Here is a 21816-nt window from a genome sequence, read left to right on the forward strand (position 1 = left end):
AGAGAGAGAGAGAGTAAGAGAGAGAGAGTAAGAGAGAGAGTCAGAGAGAGAGTAAGAGAGAGTGAGAGAGAGAGTGAGAGAGAGAGTAAGAGAGAGAGGGGAGAGAGAGAGAGAGAGAGAGAGAGAGAGAGAGAGAGAGAGAGAGAGAGAGAGAGCACTGCCATGAGTTTTCTGCATTTGTATAGAGCTTCATTTCTGGTGTTTTGCCTGAGGCCAGACCCCCGGAGCTCTGCCTTTTTCAGAGGAGCTGCCTTTCATTCCAGCTAACTCACTAGTTAACATCCTCAGACTCTTCTCTCTTCTCAACACTGTCATACTGGACCTTCTTTATCAAATCAAATGTTAAATAATTGTTAATTTCTTGATGGATAATGTTGCTGCCAATCAATCATTAGTTCATACCATATTATAAAAAAGTAAAAAAGTAAAATAAGCTGGGATACAGTGTAAACAGACATGACACAACTCTCACATAATTTTTATTCTGTTTCTTACTTTCTTTCTTTCTTTCGTTTTTTTACATTTGAAGTGTCTGTACATTCTAACCTGCTTTATTCCTAGCCAATGAAAAAAGTCAACATCCTACTGTACATTTTGGAGTACATTAGCATGTGATGTGAACCCATTCGGATATATAGCACTTATTTGTTCTTTATACGCCCTGACAAAGGCAACAGCCAGGTATTTTTTCATTCACACCAGTTGTAGTCAGTTGAACATTATATACAATGAAGGCATTTGCTGGAGGTTCACAAGCTCATCCTCCATCTGTAAAATCAAATAAAGCGCTTGTATGTCTCTCTGCTTTTGTTTTATCTCCCAGATGTTACCTGAATCACTCGTCCAATTACATCACTTAGCATCTCATACTATAAAGCCAATGTATGTTTAAAAATACCAGCAGGCTTCAGATCCTTGTGGAAGAAGATTAGAAGGCTAAAGATCAGAAATCACTTTTAAAAGTATTGAACAGTTTTGAAATGAAAAGGGGATTAAAAGCAGGCTAACAGGCTGTCTGCCGTTAATTGAAGCGCAAGATAAAAAAGAATGTTTTGGAAAGGAACCTTTGGAAATGTCAAATGAGTCAAATCTTTTTATCCTCTTTGTCTTTTGTCTAGATTTTTTTTTTTTTTCGTAACTATATTTGACCCACTGAATGGAGAGAATTAGGAACACAGTGATTATTTTTGTTTTCATGATGACCAGCCTGCCCATGGACTGTCTGTTTTTCTCAAGATAACTTTAGCACAAAGAGATTCTAGGTAGTCAAACACACACACACACACACACACACACACACACACACACACACACACATACATGAAAATTAGTAAGAAATGAGTTTTAAGTTTTAACAAACAGTTCAGTTTACATCATTTCCTTTCCAGTGTCACACGGAGGTAGATTTAAAACTTTCCCATTTTTATTTTCTTTTTATACTTCTATATGTAAACCCCTGGAATCCCTTTGCTTTGAGTTAATGTCAGTTGTTTAAAGCAGTATAGAAATAAATTGAATAGAAAAAGAGAGAGAGAGAGAGAGAGAGATCATTATGTAACATATGTACATACACACTGATTATTATTATTATTATTATTATTATTATTATTATTATTATTATTATTTCTATCTTACCTTTTTTATACAATTTCGTGATGCGTTTTTATTTGGTGTTACTTCTCGTACTTGTACTACTGTATCATCATTACCTTTATGGGCGATAAATAATTTTAGTGTTTTAGTAAAGACAAGAGGACGAATTTATCAGCACCTGTTGATGAAGTAAATCCAAAAGATCATGGACCTCTCTAGACACAGCCTATTGTCAGGAATTATAATTGTACAACTGCTGAATTTTAAAGTGCGCTTGACCTCATTACAGATACTCAGCGAACAACATAAAAAGTAATAACGTTTTGTCAATAATGGTGTCTTGAATTGTTCTTTTGTTAAAGATAAACAACTCACATACGGTACAAACCATTTAGTCTGTTTTGGTTTAATTATTATTTGGACCCTTTAAATCTATGGAAGATGTGTGCATTGTGTGTTAGGTGACAGGATCAAGGCTGGAAAAAAAGAAGGTTAAGGTAACCCATCCAGCTCCGTGCTTTCAGATGTGTTGTGAAATTACTCTTTCAGAGGATGGGACAAAGGCAGTAGACCACTTAATGATCAAATAAGTGAATATAAATTACATATTTGAGGCAGAAGTGGAGTTTTGACCCGTCCTCGCGTCTCCCCTCTTAGACTCTTACATTTTCTGTGCATGAATGATGAACGCAATAACAGCGGCTATGAGATGCCATTCACAGTTCGAGTGCGTTCGCCCTCTGTTGTCAAAGATTTGTGGGCGGAAGTCAGAATTCTGACAAGGTGGCGTAAGAGACGAGTCATGTTGGGGTTCTGGCTGAGGTTGGACTAGTGTGGTGCAAAAGTTTGGTGATTTTTTTTTTCTGCTGCGATAAAATAAAAGCTGTGACACATTTCTGTCTCTCATTATTAGCACATGGCTTTTTACTGTATAGGAAATAAATTTATGTGTTTTGAGGAACCATACATTATGTAGCCTTTAAATTCTAGAGACTGATTTATTTGTAAAAATCTCAAGAGATCAACAATTTCTGAACTTGGTTGTTTACTCAAACCAGCCCATTTGGTAGGTCACTGAGATCACATTTTCTCTCCATACCGATGTTTGATGTGAACAATAACAAAAGCACTTGATCTGTAGCTGCAAGATTTTTTGCATTATGCTGCTGCCATTTACTATTAGATTAAAGTGAAATGTACGTGTGTGTGTGTGTGTGTGTGTGTGTGTGTGTGTACTGTACGTACATACATACTCATTGCATCTTTGCATCTCAGATTGCACACATTAAACCTTGAGGCATAGAGGCATATGAGCTGAAACAGCAGAAGACCACACCGGGTTCCAGTCCTGTGAGCCAAGAACAGGAGTCTAAGTACTTCATATGATGACATTTGCTTCAGTATATACTTGAGCAGAATCTCTTGATTGTAAATAACCAGAAATAGTGCTAAATTTTTCATATCTGATGCAGCTCCAAGCATGTCCAAAATCATCACACATAGGATTTATTCTATAGAGCTTTATTCAGCATCTCCATCCATACTAGCTATTTGTGAACATTCTGTAAGTGTTAATATAACACTGTAGTCTGTACTGACTACTTTTCCAATATTGATCAATTTTAGGCTTTAATGAGCCACTTGGAGGTGTAGGTGTGAAGAAAATGTGTTACTTTTGCAAGCGTTTTCCAAAAGCCTTTGTAACTGTTGGTTTTACCAGCCAGAAGCATTCACAGTTCTTCTTTGTTAATTTTTCAGCATGTTGCTGAGCCAAAAGCTTTGGCTAGCATTAATGTTAATAAATACATTCAAAAACGAAGAAATTCTTTGCCGTTTTGGTCACTTTCATGATCGTTTACAGTAATTAAAATGTTAATAAAAAGAATATCATCTTCATAATTAAAATAACTACAGTAACCTTTATTAACTGTCACCCAATTGCACACAGCAGTTGTACATATTTAATCCATGTGAAATGCCTCATTTACATTTTCATGCATTTGGCAAACAATATTATCCAAAGTGCCTTACATGTGAGTCTAAGCACAGAGCTGAGAAGGTCACAACTGTGACTTTTCAGTAATTCAGGGGCTTGAACCTACGCTGAATTTTTAATGATGAGTTATATATGTGTAGATTACACATGCACAGACATAGAAAACAATCAGCAGCTAACAAAAATTCATCTGCAGTTATCCACTTAGTAGTCATGTAAGTGCAGCAAGCTTCACAGAGCTTCACAACCTTTCTACTATATAGTTTCTGGTCTGATTTTTATTTATGCATATCTCAAACAGGAAATGCTACTGCTTAACATTTTCAAATCTGCGTCCCAGCAAAAGTGAGAAGGAGAAGTGCATATAAATCATTTAATTCCAGTTCTAAATACGCGACACCTACATGTACATGTAACATGTTACAGCAAACCTCTAAGTTTACAACGGTAAATAAATTCAATTATCAGCATCAACTACATCAGCCGTAATCAAACTGACCAAAAAAAAGTCAAACTAAAAAAAGTCAAGCCTTATTGAAGTCTGATTAGTCAAATTTATTGTTTACTATATTAGTCAAATAACTGACGTTATTGCTGTTAATGTATTTTTAGCCCATTTAAACTTTTAAGCTTTTTCTGCTGTCATTTGTACTGGGTGTTTAAGCCGTTTTCTCTGTTTTGTTGATCATGTGACTGCACTAGTGCCAAATTACTTAGGATTATGTCCATTTTGCTATGATATGTTCAGCTTGATCAAGGAAACGGTAGCTCAGCGTTTAAGATGTTGAGCTACTGATCAAAAGGTCATGAGTTCAAATCTCAGGGCCACAAAGTTGCCATTCCTGGGACCCTGAGCAAGGCCCTTAACCCTCAATTGCCCAGCTATATAAATGTAAGTTGCTTTGGATAAGGTTATCTGCCGAATACTGTAAATGTAAGAAAATCACACTTACAGTAGCTAGCAAGGTTTTATAAATCTATGTATGTTAAAAGGGCTCTTTACCTTATATGATTTTTACAGGACCAAAGCCCAGGCAAGGTTAAGAGTGAAGTAAGAGTTTCTTTTTTGAAATAACATTACACAGTTATAGAAACTTATTGTATATCATTTTTTACAAATAATAACCATCCCTCTGGTGTCTGGTGCTTTGTTCGTATTGACAGTGTGTAAAGATCTGTTTCTGAGGCCTGAAACTACAGATTCTTATTGGCTCTGAGAGTGAAAAAAGAGCGAACAAAAATATTTCCTGAGAGATAGGAAAAACTTCTGGCTGGTTCAAATACGATATAGCTCAGACAGACAACAATTCAGTCGTAATGACTGTCTTAAAAGGTTCAGTACAAAGTGTTTCATAAAACTCAGACATTATAATAGATTGTAATGAATAATGCAGACAGACAGGGAGTTTGCAATGGACTTTTGATGCAGAGCAAGATTTCTGGCGAAGTATTTCACACTACATATTCTAAGGAAACTGTCCATCTGTTGATGGAATTTAGTCCAAGCTTCATCTAAATTTGGAAATGGAGTGTGTACTGTATGGGGTTTGTGGACACGTAAAATAAAGATTTGTGGTTATTTAAAATAAGACATTTGAGGAAATGGAGTCTATCTATCTATCTATCTGTCTGTCTGTCTGTCTGTCTGTCTGTCTGTCTGTCTGTCTGTCTGTCTATCTATCTATCTATCTGTCTATCTATCTATCTGTCTGTCTGTCTTTCTGTCTGTCTGTCTATCTATCTATCTATCTACTACAATAAAATACAATTTATATAGCTCTTTTGACAATTTGTGACAAAGTAGCTTTAGGGAAATCTAGATTTAGGGTTCTTTTAGAAAATTAAAAAGGTCACTACTTAGAAACTGAAAAACTAAGTGACACTCAAAATAAAAAAAAAATGTCATGTCACATTTTAGTTTCATAAACGAAGGTCATATTTGAGAGTGTGCTTATATCCAGAGGCGGCGATCGTATGCATGAGTATAGTTGTGCATTTTTTAGAAATGCTAATATCCTGCACTATAATGAAAATGATCGAGTGCCGATGCCTAAATGGCCCCAAGTGAATTTCCACAGATGGTTTAAAGAGGCTTTTTACAATTGACTCTCATTTGCATTTATTTATTTATTTTTTTTTTTTTTTAAGGCACTCAAAGAAATGCAGAAAATACATCCAGTTGTAAGAGTAAATGAAACCTCCAGAGCTCCATCTGCACAGGAAGTGACCTTTCAGACACTACGAAAAACACACCCACACATACAGTACACATCATATACTCACAACCTCACACATGCATAGTTACTCACGCTTGAATTGGCAACTACTAATGTGTCAACAATGAATATTCTTAGTGAGAGCTCATAAATGGGTAATGAGAACAAAGCTGAAAACTGGTGCAATGTTCCAGTGTATTATGGGTATCTTTTAATGTTGTCTGTCTTTCTGTCTGTCTGTCTTCCATTACCAGCATAAGCCATGACATATTGTATATTAAACTGTTTCTGTCTCATTTTTCTCTCTCTTTCTCTCACTTAGATGTCCAGCATGTGAAGCGGAGGGACATTGTTCTGAAGAGGGAGCTGGGAGAAGGGGCTTTCGGTAAAGTCTTCCTGGCCGAGTGTTACAACCTCAGTCCCACCAAAGAGAAGATGGCGGTAGCCGTCAAGGTGCATAGCGTCTTATTCAACCAACCCTGCTCTGTTTAGCTCAGCTTATAATGAGCCTTTTAAAATGTTTAGTGAAAGGAGAGAAATGCTTCTAAACATCTTTGTGAGTTTCTGCTGCATTCATAGTCAGTGTCTATGGTTGTACTGAATTCAGGATTATTTTTATGCTGCTTTTAATCATTGATATGGTCACAGATCTGCTTTTTCCCACATTATACCAAGTGCCTGCCAGATCTACCATGACCCTGAGCAGGATAAAGCATTAAAAATACAATTTATTTTATTGTATTTCTTTTAAAGCATTTGCTTTCGGGCTTAGTTAAATTTCTATAAACTTAGACTTAAACCTCAACCTGAACAATAATTAATCCTGTAATACAACAAATTTGTATTACAAATAACAAACAAGAAAACAAGAAAAAAAATTACTTTTTTCCCTGAGAGTAAAGATAAAAAGATGCCCAAAAAGATCTTTTGCAGTTTTTCTGATATTATTTAATTTTTCGTTTAGGTTTGGCCCTAAACCTAAGCTAGGTTACACAAAAACAAACATTATTGTTCATGCTTTTATATGATGCAGCAATGTTTGCAAATGATGTATAAAGCATTCCCAGGTCACCCAGAAAGAGTTACATGGCATGAGACACAATCCATAACGGCAGTCATCTCTTAGGTCATGTATTCAGAATAGTGCTCTCCTCCATGAGTGTTTAGCCATTGTAGCGTTAAATGAATGAGATATAACCCTTAAAAAATGCATTGGTTTTCTTCTCTTTTCTTGGAAATGAATGTAGTAGCCTTCATCCTTCCATACTACAGTAGAAGACCAGTGTATGGGAATTGGTAGCCAATAACTTGGAGAAAAGAGGCTAAAAACTAGAGGCTGTCACTAAAGAGGCTAGCTGTAGAAGAGATGAACAGAACTGGAGAGTTAAAGGATGTGTGTGCTGTTTTTAGTTGAAACATCAGGCCTCTTGTGCGTTTTACTTGTATAGTTCCTTTTGTTGTATTGTGTTCAAGAGAGAGCCACAATTTTGACCCTTGATTTGAGACTGTTAAAGTTTGTGAGACAGCTATTTAAATTAAATTATTCTCAGTGAAATGGCTAAGAATCTGCAATGCTGGACCATTTCTGTCTTGCCTTCACCCCAATTTATAGTTCAGACATTTTGATGGATGTTGGGTCGTTAGCCGTTTTTTATAGAAGGCACAGAGGTCTGTTGGTCATATTGATTTTTGCATGTTTTAGGTGACATATATCTTCGTTCGTGTCTACCATATCTCTTCAAGCGTCACTACTTTGTCTTGTAAAGCATACAGTGAGTTTAGTTACATGTAAAAATGGAGCCTTCAGGGCCGATCTTCTCCATTACCTAAGCGATATCATCAGGCGTCCTGTTTACTTGACGGTTCTGTTTTGCTGTGCCAGCAATATCAGTTTTGGAACTGCTTTTTAGGACCTGTAATGATGTTTAGTGTTGAACATTAGCTGTGGGCATCTGAACTCTTTCTTATGATTCAATTGATTGAATTAAACCATTACAGCATGAAAATGAACTCAGAGGCGAGTGCTCCTCTGCCTTCGATGTACATCGCCGTGGAGCGAGGGTAAGACAGATTCACAAACAGACAGCACACACCGCAGTGGTACCGTTGATGGGGTGTCTGTTATGCAGGGCAGGAACACTGTTAAGGACATGGCAGTGAGCTACAGGATGCTAACAGATTTGCTGACAGGGGGGATGGTAAGCCATCTGTAGTGTTAGCGCCGCTCTCCATCTGAACATCCACGTGGCGTGTTTCAGAGAGTTACAGAGTTTCAGATCGGTCCATGTGCTGTAAGAGACCCAGCTATTTTTTAAGGATGGTTTAATTGATTGGATTATATCTCAGAAAGAAATATCCAATACCCAGAGTAATGGAGCGTGGGAGGAAGCTGCAGGCTACACTGTGGAATCTCTCTAAATATCTGCAGTGGCTCGGAAGAACATTTGTGGCAGCATGAGGTACCTGTCTTCATCGGGCAAAAGCCTCAACCTACGCAGTCAGTGTTGCAAGGTCATTAGAGTGTATTCAAAAGCCGCATTCAGATTTCATTCATATGAGCCCTGGACTATTAAAATACAAAACTAAAGGTTTGGTGGTGATTAAGAATCTTCCCAGCCAATCAGAGCACTCCTGCTAAGCAGAATGGTGCATCATTAAAGCAGCATATCCGTGTCTGATGCCATTTCACAGATCTGTGATAATATCATGTATGAGCTTTATAAATTGAGGAAGTGAATATAACAGATTAGGACTAGATTCATTAGACGTGAGGTCACATTGAATTGTCAAGTTCATCTTTGAGTGAGTAGTAGTATGATACCTACAGTGGCAGATACGTGCGGTATCAGATGTGACGGCTTAAATCTAACGTCAGTTAATATCTCAGCCGTGAAAGTACTGGGATTGAGCAGTTCATTGTATCTTGTTGGCATGATAACTATGATCTGGGTCATGATTTCTAATTTAAAAGTCCTCCAGTGGCATAACATTCTACTGGGTTTTGCTTGTTTTTTTCTTCCAAAATATAAAAGACAGGAAATAGAAACGTAACTCAAACAAAAACACTAAATCTACTTTGTTCACATTTATTACACTCATGAAGTGCTACAGCTATGTCAACGAAGTAGGATGAAAAACATCATCACAAATGGACAACAAACCTAAATCCAGAGAGTGTTTGAGGAAATTTTTTTTTTTCTATTCTGGTGTCTGGAGTGAGGCTGAAAATTTATTCCAGTACTGAAGGACAGTCAGGAATACATGTGTCCCTCAGTGATGCTGTATGCTTTGTGTTATGATACCCATTTTTGAATTTTTTGCTAGTTATATAAAAATTGGATAATCTGTAGCACGCTCTTAGTGGTTGGGACAGAGGTAACCAGAGGCAGGCTTGCATTCGGCAGAGATTTCCGCACCCACAAATAACCCAAAAGTCAATTGACAGAATTATCATTTTATTACAGTAATAATAACTCATTACTCAACATGTCTCATCAAGAATATTTAACCTAAGGAGAAATTTTACAGTGATTTTTTTTTTAATCCTTCAGTTCAGTTATGTATTGTATTAGGTTAATTACTCATATGGCCTTCTGTCAGTGTGAAAGTGTGAGTTATAATTCTTGTAGAGGGTTTATACTGTAGTTATTCTGTTGTATAGATATCCTGTTTCCTTACGATAAGCATCATGTAGGTTTGTTCCATTTTTTCAAAATTCAATTCAATTGTTTCTCTTTCCCAGACCTTGAAAGACCCGACTCTGGGCGCCAGAAAAGACTTCCAGAGAGAAGCCGAGCTACTCACCAACCTGCAGCACGAGCACATTGTGAAGTTTTACGGCGTGTGTGTGGACGGCGACCCGCTCATCATGGTGTTCGAGTATATGAAGCATGGAGACCTTAATAAGTTTTTGAGGTGAGATGCCTTCCTTCAGAAAACGAGCGTCGGGAACAGGCAGTGCTAAAGCAGCAGTGAAACTTCCCATCAATGCGATGCTCAATATTGCTGAAGCAAAGTGCTGTTTATCACGCCAGCGGGATGCTGCCACTTGTGCCAGAAGTGCATTTTGATGATTGCATCTGTCCTGAGTAATTTACCGCGACAAGTCAGCTCGCCAGGTTACGATGCAAGTGTAAGGAAGATTGCGCGTAGCATACACATACAGTAATTGCTACTCATGTCTCACATCCTGTGTAGTATGGCTAAAGAATTCCTTTCAAAAAAAAAAGTCTTATTACGCTGCTCTTGCATGACAGATAAAATGTGAGTTATTTCACATCTCACACTACTCTCTGCCTGAATTATCCTGTCATAGATATTCACTGTACATGTAGCATACAGGATAATTATTTTGTGTCTTATTCTGTTCTGCAATTCTCAGCTGATCATGTCTAGAGAAAGAGCTCTTTGTTGTTAAATGAATATTGTTGATACATTTCATCTCTTATGCACAAAAGCTTCCTATCGACTCACATTCTGAGATGCCAAATAATGATTTATATATATATATTTTTTAAATGCAGCAGGAACATGGAGCTAGTCAGTTTTTTTGGGGGGGAATAAAAGAATAAAGCGATGCTGGTCGCTGACTCCAATTAGGACTTACCCAGACGCTGCGTGTGTGGAATAAAGCTGGCCTGAAGAGAACTCACTATCCAGCTCACAAGACAAGCAGGAGTGTGTTTTACATGCAAAATAGCTTCTCTGACTCGAAGACTGTTTGATTGTTAGATCTCCAGCACATTGGCGAGGGGGCGTTTCTCCACGTTAGACGATCAGCAAGGCAGAAATTACACTGGAGCACATTTAAACAGACACCTTATGCAAATCCGCCTGCAATCATCACAGCTATTCAGCAAGAATGAAAAAGGGCCAGGAAATCAACAATGTCCGGGACCCTAAACAACACGAGTTCTGTTTAGCAGGAAAGATTGAAATGAAATGTGAGGTATTTTGCTACACATTGAGCTACTTCAAAGTTATAGCACGTTTACAGATTTGAGGTTGCAGGGACTGTAGGGCAACTTTTTTGCATAGTCTGACCTTTCACGGCAATCCAGGACAGGCTTCTTACCCGTTTATGGCTTGCCTTTGCCTCTGCCTCTTTTTATAGAAAAGCTGCAAAAACTCCAGCAAGTCAAGTCAAGAAGCTTTTATTGTCATTTCATCCATATATAGCTGTTGCAGTACACAGTGAAATGAGACAAAGTTTCTCCAGGATCATGGTGCTACATAAAACATAGTCAGTGCTAAGGACCTTGTAAGTAGATACATATACAGTAGTGTACATGAATCTGTGCAACCTGGTGCAAACAGTGCAGGACAAGACAAACAAGACAGGACAAAAGACAGTGCAGACAAAAATTACAAGACAATACAAAAAAAGACAATAAACAGAAACAGCGCCAACCAGTGTACATACTGTATGTTCAAACAATATTGCATTATACAGCATTAATGACCAAATAGACTAAGAATCTTTGTTCCTGTTTTTTTTTCCCAGGGCTCATGGTCCAGACGCCACCATCTTGGTGGACGGCCATCCGATGCAGAGCAACGGCGAACTCGGTCTTTCTCAAATGCTTCACATTGCCACACAGATTGCAGCTGGCATGGTCTATCTGTCCTCACAGCACTTTGTGCACCGTGACCTGGCCACACGCAACTGCCTGGTAGGAAACGGCCTCCTGGTGAAGATCGGAGACTTCGGCATGTCCAGGGACATCTACAGCATGGACTACTATCGGGTGTGTATCAGTTTCACGGCTGTGTTTTAAAGAGCTTTTTTATTTAATTAGATGAATAAACATAACACAGCATTATGAAATAAAAGCATGATAAAATAACCTACAGCTGGTTTTGATCCTCTCAGCATGAGGTGTGACCCCCAGCTTGTTCCTTCTTTAGACTGCATTTTTTATCCCTAATTTTCTGCCTGATTCTATCCTTTTTTTTGGCCTAATGACAGGTGCATGTGTTTTGAAGCTTGTCTCAGATGTTTCTGCTCCAGAAATATTTGCTCTGCACAAACTGAATGGGAAAGTCAAGCAGCTGCGTAACCCAAGTCTGAATACGAGGAACTTTCCTCTGCATAAAAAAATTTTTGTACATAAGTTCCTGTCTCTGAGTATGATCCTAAGTAAGGGTGTAACTTTTACATACTATGTCCGACAGTGTGTTAATAATCCATCTGCTCGTAAACTTCATTCAAGTGAATGGATTCAGTTCAAGAATCACTGCTTCACTAATCTGAATTCTGGCATACATTCAGCTCCATCGAAAACATGGTGCTGTGAAACAAAGATAGAGTTATGGATTTTAAACCCTTTAAAATGTATTGAGAATTTGGAGGGCATCCAAGTAACCTTTCTGTTAATGCAAATTTTTCCTCTCACCTTCTGTTCAGTAAGGACATGTGTGGGACATTTCACTGAGACTCATTTACCGCATTTATTATAAGGTTCTGACTGGTTGAAGAAGGAGCAAGAGATAGAATGTTATTCAAATTCAAATTCTATTTATTTGTATAGCGCTTTTAACAATTCCCATTGTTTCAAAGCAGCTTTACAGAAGTATAGAATATATATATATATATATATATATATATATATATATATATATATATATATATATATATATATAAAACAAGAAGAAGAAAAAATAGGAATAAAAATTAATAAATGAATACATACAATTAAAGTTTTAAATTATTTTAAAAATATTAATTTAAAATAAAAATTCTATACATCTCTAACATCCATCCCTAATGAGCAAGGGGTGGCGATGGCATCTAGGAAAAACTCCCTGAGATGATATGAGGAAGAAACCTTGAGAGGAACCAGACTCAGAAAGGAACCCATCCTCATTTGGGTGACACGACATTAAATAATGTAAATGTAAATAATATTTCTACAACAGTTTATAGTAGTGCAAGCGAGAGCTCCTGAGGAACGAATGGGTCAGCGCAAACTCTGAGTTCACAATATGTAACTAACTGACACCACACTGGTTCAAAGAAGGCATAACAGTCTCTGGGTGGATTCCATCCACCATCAATCCCTGGCAGGGTGACCACCGAGTGATGAGACTCTAACCAGTGGTAGAACGTCTGGTTTGACGAAGTAGCTCTGTAAGAAAGACGATCATACTAGGAACTAGGAACACTAGAGAGAGAGAGAGAGAGAGAGAGAGAGAGAGAGAGAGAGAGAGAGAGAGAGAGAGAGGGTAAAATTGTTGGGTATGATTGTGATCAGGTGATGGACAATGTAAATAATGTACAAAATGCAGACAGGGACTCTGGCAAGACTAGATATGACAGCATAACTAAAAGGTTAGAGCCTGAAGGTGTTATAAGAGCAAGGCTATGAGGTTATGACATAAAATTGAATATCTGGTTAAGATGCTGACAGATGTCAGATAATGCAAGTGTAGCTTTTTTACAAGGTGTAAAAAGAACAAACAAACAGTAAAAAAAAAGCACAAAAAAGAATAGTAAAATATACTGTACCGACTAAGAATGAGGCTGGGGATGGTGATGCAACAAAAAAGTGACAATAACAGAAGCTTGACAATGATACACTGAAACACAGGAAGTAAATAGTAAATAGTGGTGCTCAGGCTTAGGGCTTCAGGGTTGTGATCATGTGATATCAGCGTTGTGGTCATGTGACGTGATTGTTGTGGCCATCTGACATAGGGTTCTTGTTGCCATGGTAATTTTATCATGGTAAATTTAACTAAACAAATTTCACCAGGGGAGGCACGGTGGTTAGCACGTAGTGGTTAGCACGTTCTCCTCACACCTCCAGGGTCGGGGTTCGATTCCCGCCTCCACCTTGTGTGTGTGGAGTTTGCATGTTCTCCCCGTGCCTCGGGGGTTTCCTCCTGGTACTCCGGTTTCCTCCCCCGGTCCAAAGACATGCATGGTAGGTTGATTGGCATCTCTGGAAAATTGTCCGTAGTGTGTGAGTGCGTGAGTGAATGAGAGTGTGTGTGTGCCCTGCGATGGGTTGGCACTCTGTCCAGGGTGTATCCTGCCTTGATGCCCGATGACACCTGAGATAGGCACAGGCTCCCCGTGACCCGAGGTGGTTCGGATAAGCGGTAGAAGATGAATGAATGAATTTCACCAGGTTTAGGTTCAGTAAACTGTCTGTTAGAATGAATTCATTCAGATTTGCATGTAAACACAGACTACAAGTAGGAGTCACATAGGGAACAAATGTTTGGCCTATAATTAAATTGTAATTCATGATATCATAGACCAAATAATCTAATTCATTTGTGTAATTATATTTAATTCTTTTTGTGTTGAATGCTCAATTAATATTAATACACCTGCTCAAAGCTTACTGTAGATCAAAGCTTGTGTGTTTTTTTTTAATTAACATTAATATACCTAATTAATTTGAATTTTAGGGGGGCACGTTGGCTTAGTGGTTAGCACGTTCGCCTCACACCTCCAGGGTCGGGGTTCGATTCCCGCCTCCACCTTGTGTGTGTGGAGTTTGCATGTTCTCCCCGTGCCTCGGGGGTTTCCTCCGGGTACTCCGGTTTCCTCCCTCGGTCCAAAGACATGCATGGTAGGTTGACTGGCATCTCTGGAAAATTGTCCATAGTGTGTGATTGCATGAGTGTGTGTGTGCCCTGCGATGGGTTGGCACTCCATCCAGGGTGTATCCTGCCTTGATTCCCAATGATGCCTGAGATAGGCACAGGCTCCCCGTGACCCGAGGTAGTTCGGATAAGTGGTAGAAGATGAATGAATGAATTTGAATTTTAACCTCATAGTTCATATGCTTGCATAGACATTACATTTGTAAAACCTTCTGTCCTTATTAAATAATGGAGGTCTGAATGTAGGCCAGTAAGCAGGAAGTGGAAAGCTCATATTCCACCAGCCGATCTCTCCAGCAGAGCCATGCTGCGATATTGACACAGCTGAAAGATTAGAAAATCATAACCACACTGGACATATTCACTGCATCGAGTGATTATAAACATGAGTTCTGCCAAGCACACAATCCACACACCACTAGTCATATTGACATTGGCACTCCTGCAGGGCTTGAGCACCTGGCCAGCAGAAACAAGTGAATGGGGGAGAATGGGAAAAGATAACAACCTTTTCACTAACAGCCAATCCAAACACTTTTGTGCTCGTATTAAAAGTACTGCATTGATTTCCTGGCGTTTAATGGTGTGTCAAGTATACAATGTCGTAGGTCTTTTGATAAATGGAGTAAAACTTTCAGGGGAAAAACACTAACAAACTGATCCTGAAGTAACAGTGTCTTTATGCCACACTACAGTTAACCTACATGATCAAAATATAGGATTGGAACTTAATATAGAGTTGGGAATTCAATAGATGTCAATGTTTTTTATATGGGGAAAGTTAGGCTTATTCAGGGATGAGTTATTCAACCCCATTCAGATGATTCAGAGCTGTTTTAGCAGAATTAAAGTATACATGAATTTCCAGTAGTTGCTAGACCAGCAGCTTTCAGTCCTTTAGGATTTCAAATGTTTGTTTTTTTTATTGTCACATCCAAATGACTGATTTTGCAGTTTTATTTTTTTGTTCACTTATTTGTTTGTAACAGTACTTGAGTTTCTTTTCTTTCAGAAAACTAAATACACTGATAAAATAACAAGCACAGGATTCTTCTATTAAACTGCTACCAGTAAATACACATATATAATTACTTTCTATGATAACTGTCTTCATGTGCATGAGCTGGTCTGAATGTGTTTCGTGATCTCGGCCCAAATGCTAAATGCATTCATAAATCTTAACGTGTGATGTGTGAATAATGATGTGTGCAGGTTTGGTATTTGGTATTTAGTAAAGTTGTAGCTCAGTGCTTAAGATTATTTGGCTGGACTATTATTCAGATGGCTGTGAGTTAAAATCCCAGGACCACCAAGCGATCACTGCTGAGCCCTTGAGCAAAGCCTTTAACTCATAACTGCTCAGTTATATAAATGTGATGAATGTAAGTTGCTCTGGGGTAGGACGTCTTTCACATATCATAAATGTAAGTAGAAGATGATGGCGGCGGTGGTGGTGGAATTAATCTTATTTCAGGTATTGTTAGGAACCAGAAAGAATAAGGCAGTAAAACAACGTAGAGGAGAGAGGTACTGTGACAAATAGATACACACACACACACACACACACACACACACACACACACACAGCTTCATCCTGCATCATCTCACATACTGTATCAGCGACCCCAAAATATAACAGTACAAGTTCAGCAAATGTTGACTGGATTATTGTTGCTCAGGCTACGGATTAACTGCGGTGGCTGTTGATAAACCAGCGAAATTCACAGCTCAGCCATGTCAGTCATATTGCAAAGAAAAATCGATATATATATCTTGCAAGCTGGACCTAGTGTTCTACCTGTCCTATAGTGTTTAAAGAACAAGCATTGTTTGATATATAAACTTGTACTCCTTGTTTCTTCTGGAGTTTAAAAAAAGGCCTATCGGCGAAGTACAATCTGCTTCATCTTCAGTTAAAAGTGTAAATGCCTGGTGAGTAGCACTTGAGGAACTGTAATCCGTCCTCTCCATGCTGGAAGACTTTCCACACCACTAATCCAATCTCACCTTCCACCATGCAGCCACGACTGGCCTGTAATCCAGTTTACACGCCAGTGAAAGCGAAAACACTCCAGAATGACACTGAAAGGAAATGTTTGGGTAATTGCGAATGAGATGATCGTTTGTTTTTTCAACAGATATTTGTATAATTGTATTTTATTTTTAGGGGGACAGGAGGAAGGGGGCTGTGGTGTTATTAATTTCCTACCCTGCTAGGCTAATTGCTTTGGCCTCAGCCACAAAGCCCAAGGTGATAGCGCTATCATTTGCACGCCTGTTTAACCGGTTATAATTTGCCTTCTTTAAAGAGGGATTCGGATCCATTTGCGCATGTAGTGAAGCCAGTGTGTGTGTGTTTGTGTGTCTGCGTGTGCCACCGAAAGGTCATTTCAAATCACCAACCTAACTTAATTAATTTGCTTAATCCAGCGAGAAGCATCTCACAGATGCCATGCTGTAAAAAAAGAAAAAAAACTCACACTTTTCCTAAGGTGAGGAGACGTGCTATAGTGAGCGCTGTGTGATGGCATGTAAATGAATATGTTTAAACAACATGGTTCCAGAATTATGATAAAAGCACCTAATTAATTCAGGAAGAGGGAGATATTGACAAAGCACGTTTACGTTTGTCTGCACAACATTAAGTTGGAGTAGCCTGAAGTAACATCAGACAGCAGGAGGGATGGGAATTAGAATAGAATCATCATATCCCGGACCAGTAAAAACCATCTGAAATTTGAGAATATTCCCATCTAATGAAAGCAGAGGGTTAGTTTGATTAATGCACTACAGAACTTGCTGTTTCATTACAGATCATGGCTGCTATGGGGGAAGTCGTGGCCTAATGGTTAGAGAGTTTGACTCCTAAACCTATGGTTGTTGGTTTGAGTCTCGGGCCGGCAATACCACAACTGAGGTGCCCTTGAGCAAGGCACCGAACCCCCCCAACTGCTCCCCGGGCGCCGCAACATAAATGGCTGCCCACTGCTCCGGGTGTGTGTTCACGGTGTGTGTGTGTTCACTGCTGTGTGTGTGTGCACTTTGGATGGGTTAAATGCAGAGAACGAATTCTTAGTATGGGTCACCGTACTTAGCTGAATGTCACGTCACTTTCACTCACTTTAAGAAGTGTCTCAGCATAGAATTTATCCAGGTTCGAAAACGGTCAAATTCAAAGTTAATGCATTGTGGCGTAAATTAAACGTAGTGTGGTGTAGTGAAATGCCTTATCGACTGTCCACATCATAAAAATAGAATCAGTATTAAGATATAATCTAAAAAAATATACTAACGATATAGTGGAAACTATGTACAATATTCAGTATGTAGAGCAATATATGCTTTGTTAAGTCGAGAAAGTCCATAAAAAATCCAGGGTTTGTCATGGTTAAGTGCTTGATTGATCTGTGGGAAGAAGCTCTCCCTCCTTCTCACTGTGTCTACCTTCAAGGATCTACCCTGACCACAACAGCAAGAAGAATCTTTGTACAATAAAGCATTGCCTTTGATGATTGTTTATATGGATGATGTTTTAATGAGTTCTTTTGCTAAAAAAGTGAAATTCTTTCTTATTCTCAAAGCCCGTCATCGTGCTTCTTTTCTCAACTTCACCTTTGAATGTCACCTCTAATCAGTCTATATCAGACTATATCTGTTGTTTACAGCTACAAGCGCTCTGGGGCACGGCTCATCATGCTGTTAGCGAGTGTGACGCGTGCTGGCTGACTAACCGTGGCATGTGTAATCTGTTCTTCTCCAGGTGGGCGGTCACACCATGCTGCCTATTCGCTGGATGCCGCCTGAGAGCATCATGTACCGGAAGTTCAGCACAGAGAGTGACGTGTGGAGCTTCGGCGTCATCATGTGGGAGATCTTCACCTACGGCAAGCAGCCGTGGTTTCAGCTGTCCAATAATGAGGTGCTGAAAGATTTCACTCATACAGGCATTTTTAGAACCTGAGTGTGATCTCTAATCTGGCTGCCACAGGTCCAGCAAAGTTTGTAGTGATTCAAATTCACCTTAAACAGTTTAAGTTTGTAGTTTTATTGGATAATACATCTGTAGATCTGGCAGTTCCAGATGAAATCATTCAAAAATAGAAAACGCCGCAGAAAACTTCATTCGAAAAAAAGATCACTTTTATTCTTTTAAAGAAATCTAAATACTGAAAATTGCCCCAAACCTACTCGCACCCACTTGTGCTCTGGAAAGGCGGTGCTATAAGGGATATTATTTGAATACTGCAATGTGATTGGCTCTTCTGCTTGATGATGCAATAACAAAAGCATATGCTGACTATGAACTTGTATTCTCTAATGAGTATTTGAATACTTACTATATTGTAACAACACGACTAGGTAACGTGCATCAAAAGACTGGTGATATGTTGAAAATTTATGGCTTTTTATATAGGATATATCATACAGTTCATAAGATATAGTTATCCGTTTAGGTTATTGGACATCAACTGATGGATCTATCAAAGTATTCCAGCAGACCAAACTGATAAATGTAGAACAAGCTGTCTGTAGTTCAGCAGTTTTCTAAACCTAAAGCAGCTTCTGTAGCTGATCTTCTGTTGTGGTTTATCGTGTCACATACATTTATGTCTATTATTTATCTAAAGGCTGCTCACTGGACTGCAAGACTACAGGGTTAGACTACAGGTCTTATTTATTTATTTATAGCCATATTTGTTTATAGACAAACATACAAAACATTCAAAATTAAATATTGTCACGTTAGTTAGTTACTTTTGTAAGTAAGTAAAAAACTTTATGTAACTACAAATTCTAGGTGCTTTAGAAGGTTGTTGAAAGTGAAGTTACTCCTTTTTGTCCTACAGGTGATTGAGTGCATCACACAAGGGCGTATTCTGGACCGGCCTCGTCTTTGTCCCAAGGAAGTTTACGACCTCATGCTGGGCTGTTGGCAGAGAGAACCGCAGCAGCGACTGAACATCAAAGACATTCAGAAAGTGCTGTATGCCTTGGGCAAAGCCGCACCGGTCTACTTGGACATCCTTGGCTAACGCTTGTGCGCTTCGTCAGGCCTGAGGCCAACACAATCCAGGAGAAACCAAACGGCCCCTAACCTTACTGCGCCACTGTAAAATCACCTACACGTCGGGGATGGACTTAAGTGCCTGCAACACCTTTTTTTTTTCAATACACTCGAATAAAAAGTACAAAATATTTAAAGAAAACTTTTACATTTTCTTTACTCGTACAGTATATAGTGTACAGAATTCTACAAAGCTAAACATTTTCCTAAAAACTGATATGAATAAAAAGACAGCAAAGTTGTGTAAAAGATGGGTTGCCTTTGATATGGCAACCACATATCTAATGAACAAAGCTTTCCAGTGTTTCATTTTATAAACGTATATATACATATATGAATATATTTTTTATTTATTTAGTTTCATTCTTGAAGGTATGGGTGCCTGTCGTGTTTAGCACTGTTGCTAGAGCTTAATTTCAAGATGGACTTCTGATGTTGTTTTCTCTGGCACATAGTCGGCAAAGCCTTACTAAATTTCAGTTACTCTAGTCAGTCTGTTAGAGTCTGTTTTTTTGTTTTGTTTTGTTTCGTTTCATTTCGTTGGTTGGTTTTTTGCTTTTTTATCTTTTTATTTTTTGCTTTTTACCCCTTTCTTCTTTTTATACTCTGCCATTTTGATTTGTCAGTGCTTGAGTGCTTGAGTGGAAAAGAAATCTTTAGAATACTAAAATATAGGTATATTTTAATTGTATGTGATTGTACATACTGTAAATTTCTATACTGGTCAGCTTAAATTATTTTTTTTTCTTTATATGAATGTTTTTGTTTTGTTCTTTGGTTGGTAGCATCGAATTTTCTAAACACAGCCATGAGAGGGCATAAATATTGTTCAGTGTGACCACTATTGTATCACTTTAATCTCTACAGTCAAACCATTTACAGTTTAAAGAATCAGCTATAAGACATTCAAAAGGCAAGTGAATGTTTTGTGGAGGAAATATCAGCTCTCTGCAGAATCATATTCAATAGTAAACTGCTTTACTTTTCAACTTGCCAAAAAAAAAAAACACACACAAAAAAAAAAAAAAACATAAACTACAGTGCAAGCTTTGTGTCACAATTCTGCAATGACACCCATCGAAGCAATGTTTTTTGCGAATCTTCATAGTACGTGATATCAGTGCCATTGCATCTGAAGTTAACGATCTCATGGTGTTTGTTGTCTGTAGCGAAACAATTCTGTGTTCTTTTGCAATGGGAGTGTTTGTAGTTATTTTACACCAAATCTTTCACAGCGTCACCGTTTTGACAACTTCCGATTCTCTTGCCTCTTTGCAGTACCAGAAAGGTTTGCTAAAGACAAATGAAAAATGTATGTTTAGAAGATGTATTAAATAAATATTCAAACCTGGTCAGTTGGAAAAATGCTTATTTCTTGCTGCATGTAGCACGTATAGCATGTTTGTTTATTCAACTTGGACTTGTCATTAATTTCTAAATCATTTCCATATTTCTGTAACATTTTTAAAAGTGCAGCTTTGCACAAATCCACTGTAGCCCCTGAGTGAGTGATCGAGTGAGTGAGTGAGTGATCGAGTGAGTGAGTGAGTGAGTGAGTGAGTGAGTGAGTGAGTGAGCGAGTGAGTGATCGAGTGAGTGATCGAGTGAGTGAGCGAGTGAGTGAGCGAGTGAGTGAGCGAGTGAGTGATCGAGTGAGTGATCGAGTGAGTGATCGAGTGAGTGAGTGAGTGAGTGAGTGAGTGAGTGACAACAAAGCTGACAATGGTGAGAAGAAACTTTAGGAACAAAGTACATTAGGAAGAATCCCTGGGAGGAACGAAGAATCAGCTGAACACCGGATAGTAGGATTACAGAAGGAAGAGTACAAAAGGGATTAACAGAGAGCCTCTGCACAAAGAGAGTAAAGATTTATGGAAACTGACGTGAATACTTTAATAAGAAATTGCATTTTGATGAAAAAAATATTCTAATAAACATCTGGCAGTAATTATATCAAGGGATGTCAGCTGGCAGACCCAGCAAAATGTTTCAGTGTCTCAAGCTGAGTTTGTGAGAAATACTCCAGCGCAAATGTACTGTAGCAGAATTATTTTGCTGAAGGCAGCACGAAAGGAACGAGTTCACAGACTTTCATAGATTTTCATTTCATCGAGCATCTTTGGTCTCATTAATGAAATGATACGTGGCTTGTTTAAAAAGGTTAACAGTGAAAATTGAATATTTAATTGTCAGTGTTTAGCACATTTTCCCCTCACACCTCTGAGGATGAGGATTTGATTCCATCTTGTGTGTGTCGAGTGCTGTGATGGCTTCCTCCAGTTACTCCAGTCATCTTTCCAGTCCAAAGACACGTTTTAAGCTGATTAGCA

At 38.5% G+C, this 21816-nt stretch overlaps 1 protein-coding gene across 3 annotated transcripts in view; it reads left to right on the forward strand.

Moving 5' to 3' along the window:
• Positions 1–20836, forward strand: part of ntrk3b (neurotrophic tyrosine kinase, receptor, type 3b) — a 126039-nt gene extending 105203 nt beyond the window's left edge. For all 3 annotated transcript variants that reach the window (XM_060884619.1, XM_060884627.1, XM_060884637.1), the window contains exons 13-17: positions 6128–6258; positions 9548–9720; positions 11309–11552; positions 18182–18340; positions 19269–20836. In XM_060884619.1, the coding sequence (XP_060740602.1) occupies positions 6128–6258; positions 9548–9720; positions 11309–11552; positions 18182–18340; positions 19269–19454 (893 nt within the window). In that variant the 3' untranslated portion in view covers positions 19455–20836. The remainder of the gene's footprint in view (positions 1–6127; positions 6259–9547; positions 9721–11308; positions 11553–18181; positions 18341–19268) is intronic.
• Positions 20837–21816: the final 980 nt, after the last annotated feature.

This window comes from Tachysurus vachellii, chromosome 1, assembly GCF_030014155.1.
Source record: "Tachysurus vachellii isolate PV-2020 chromosome 1, HZAU_Pvac_v1, whole genome shotgun sequence".
Classification (NCBI taxonomy): domain Eukaryota; kingdom Metazoa; phylum Chordata; class Actinopteri; order Siluriformes; family Bagridae; genus Tachysurus; species Tachysurus vachellii.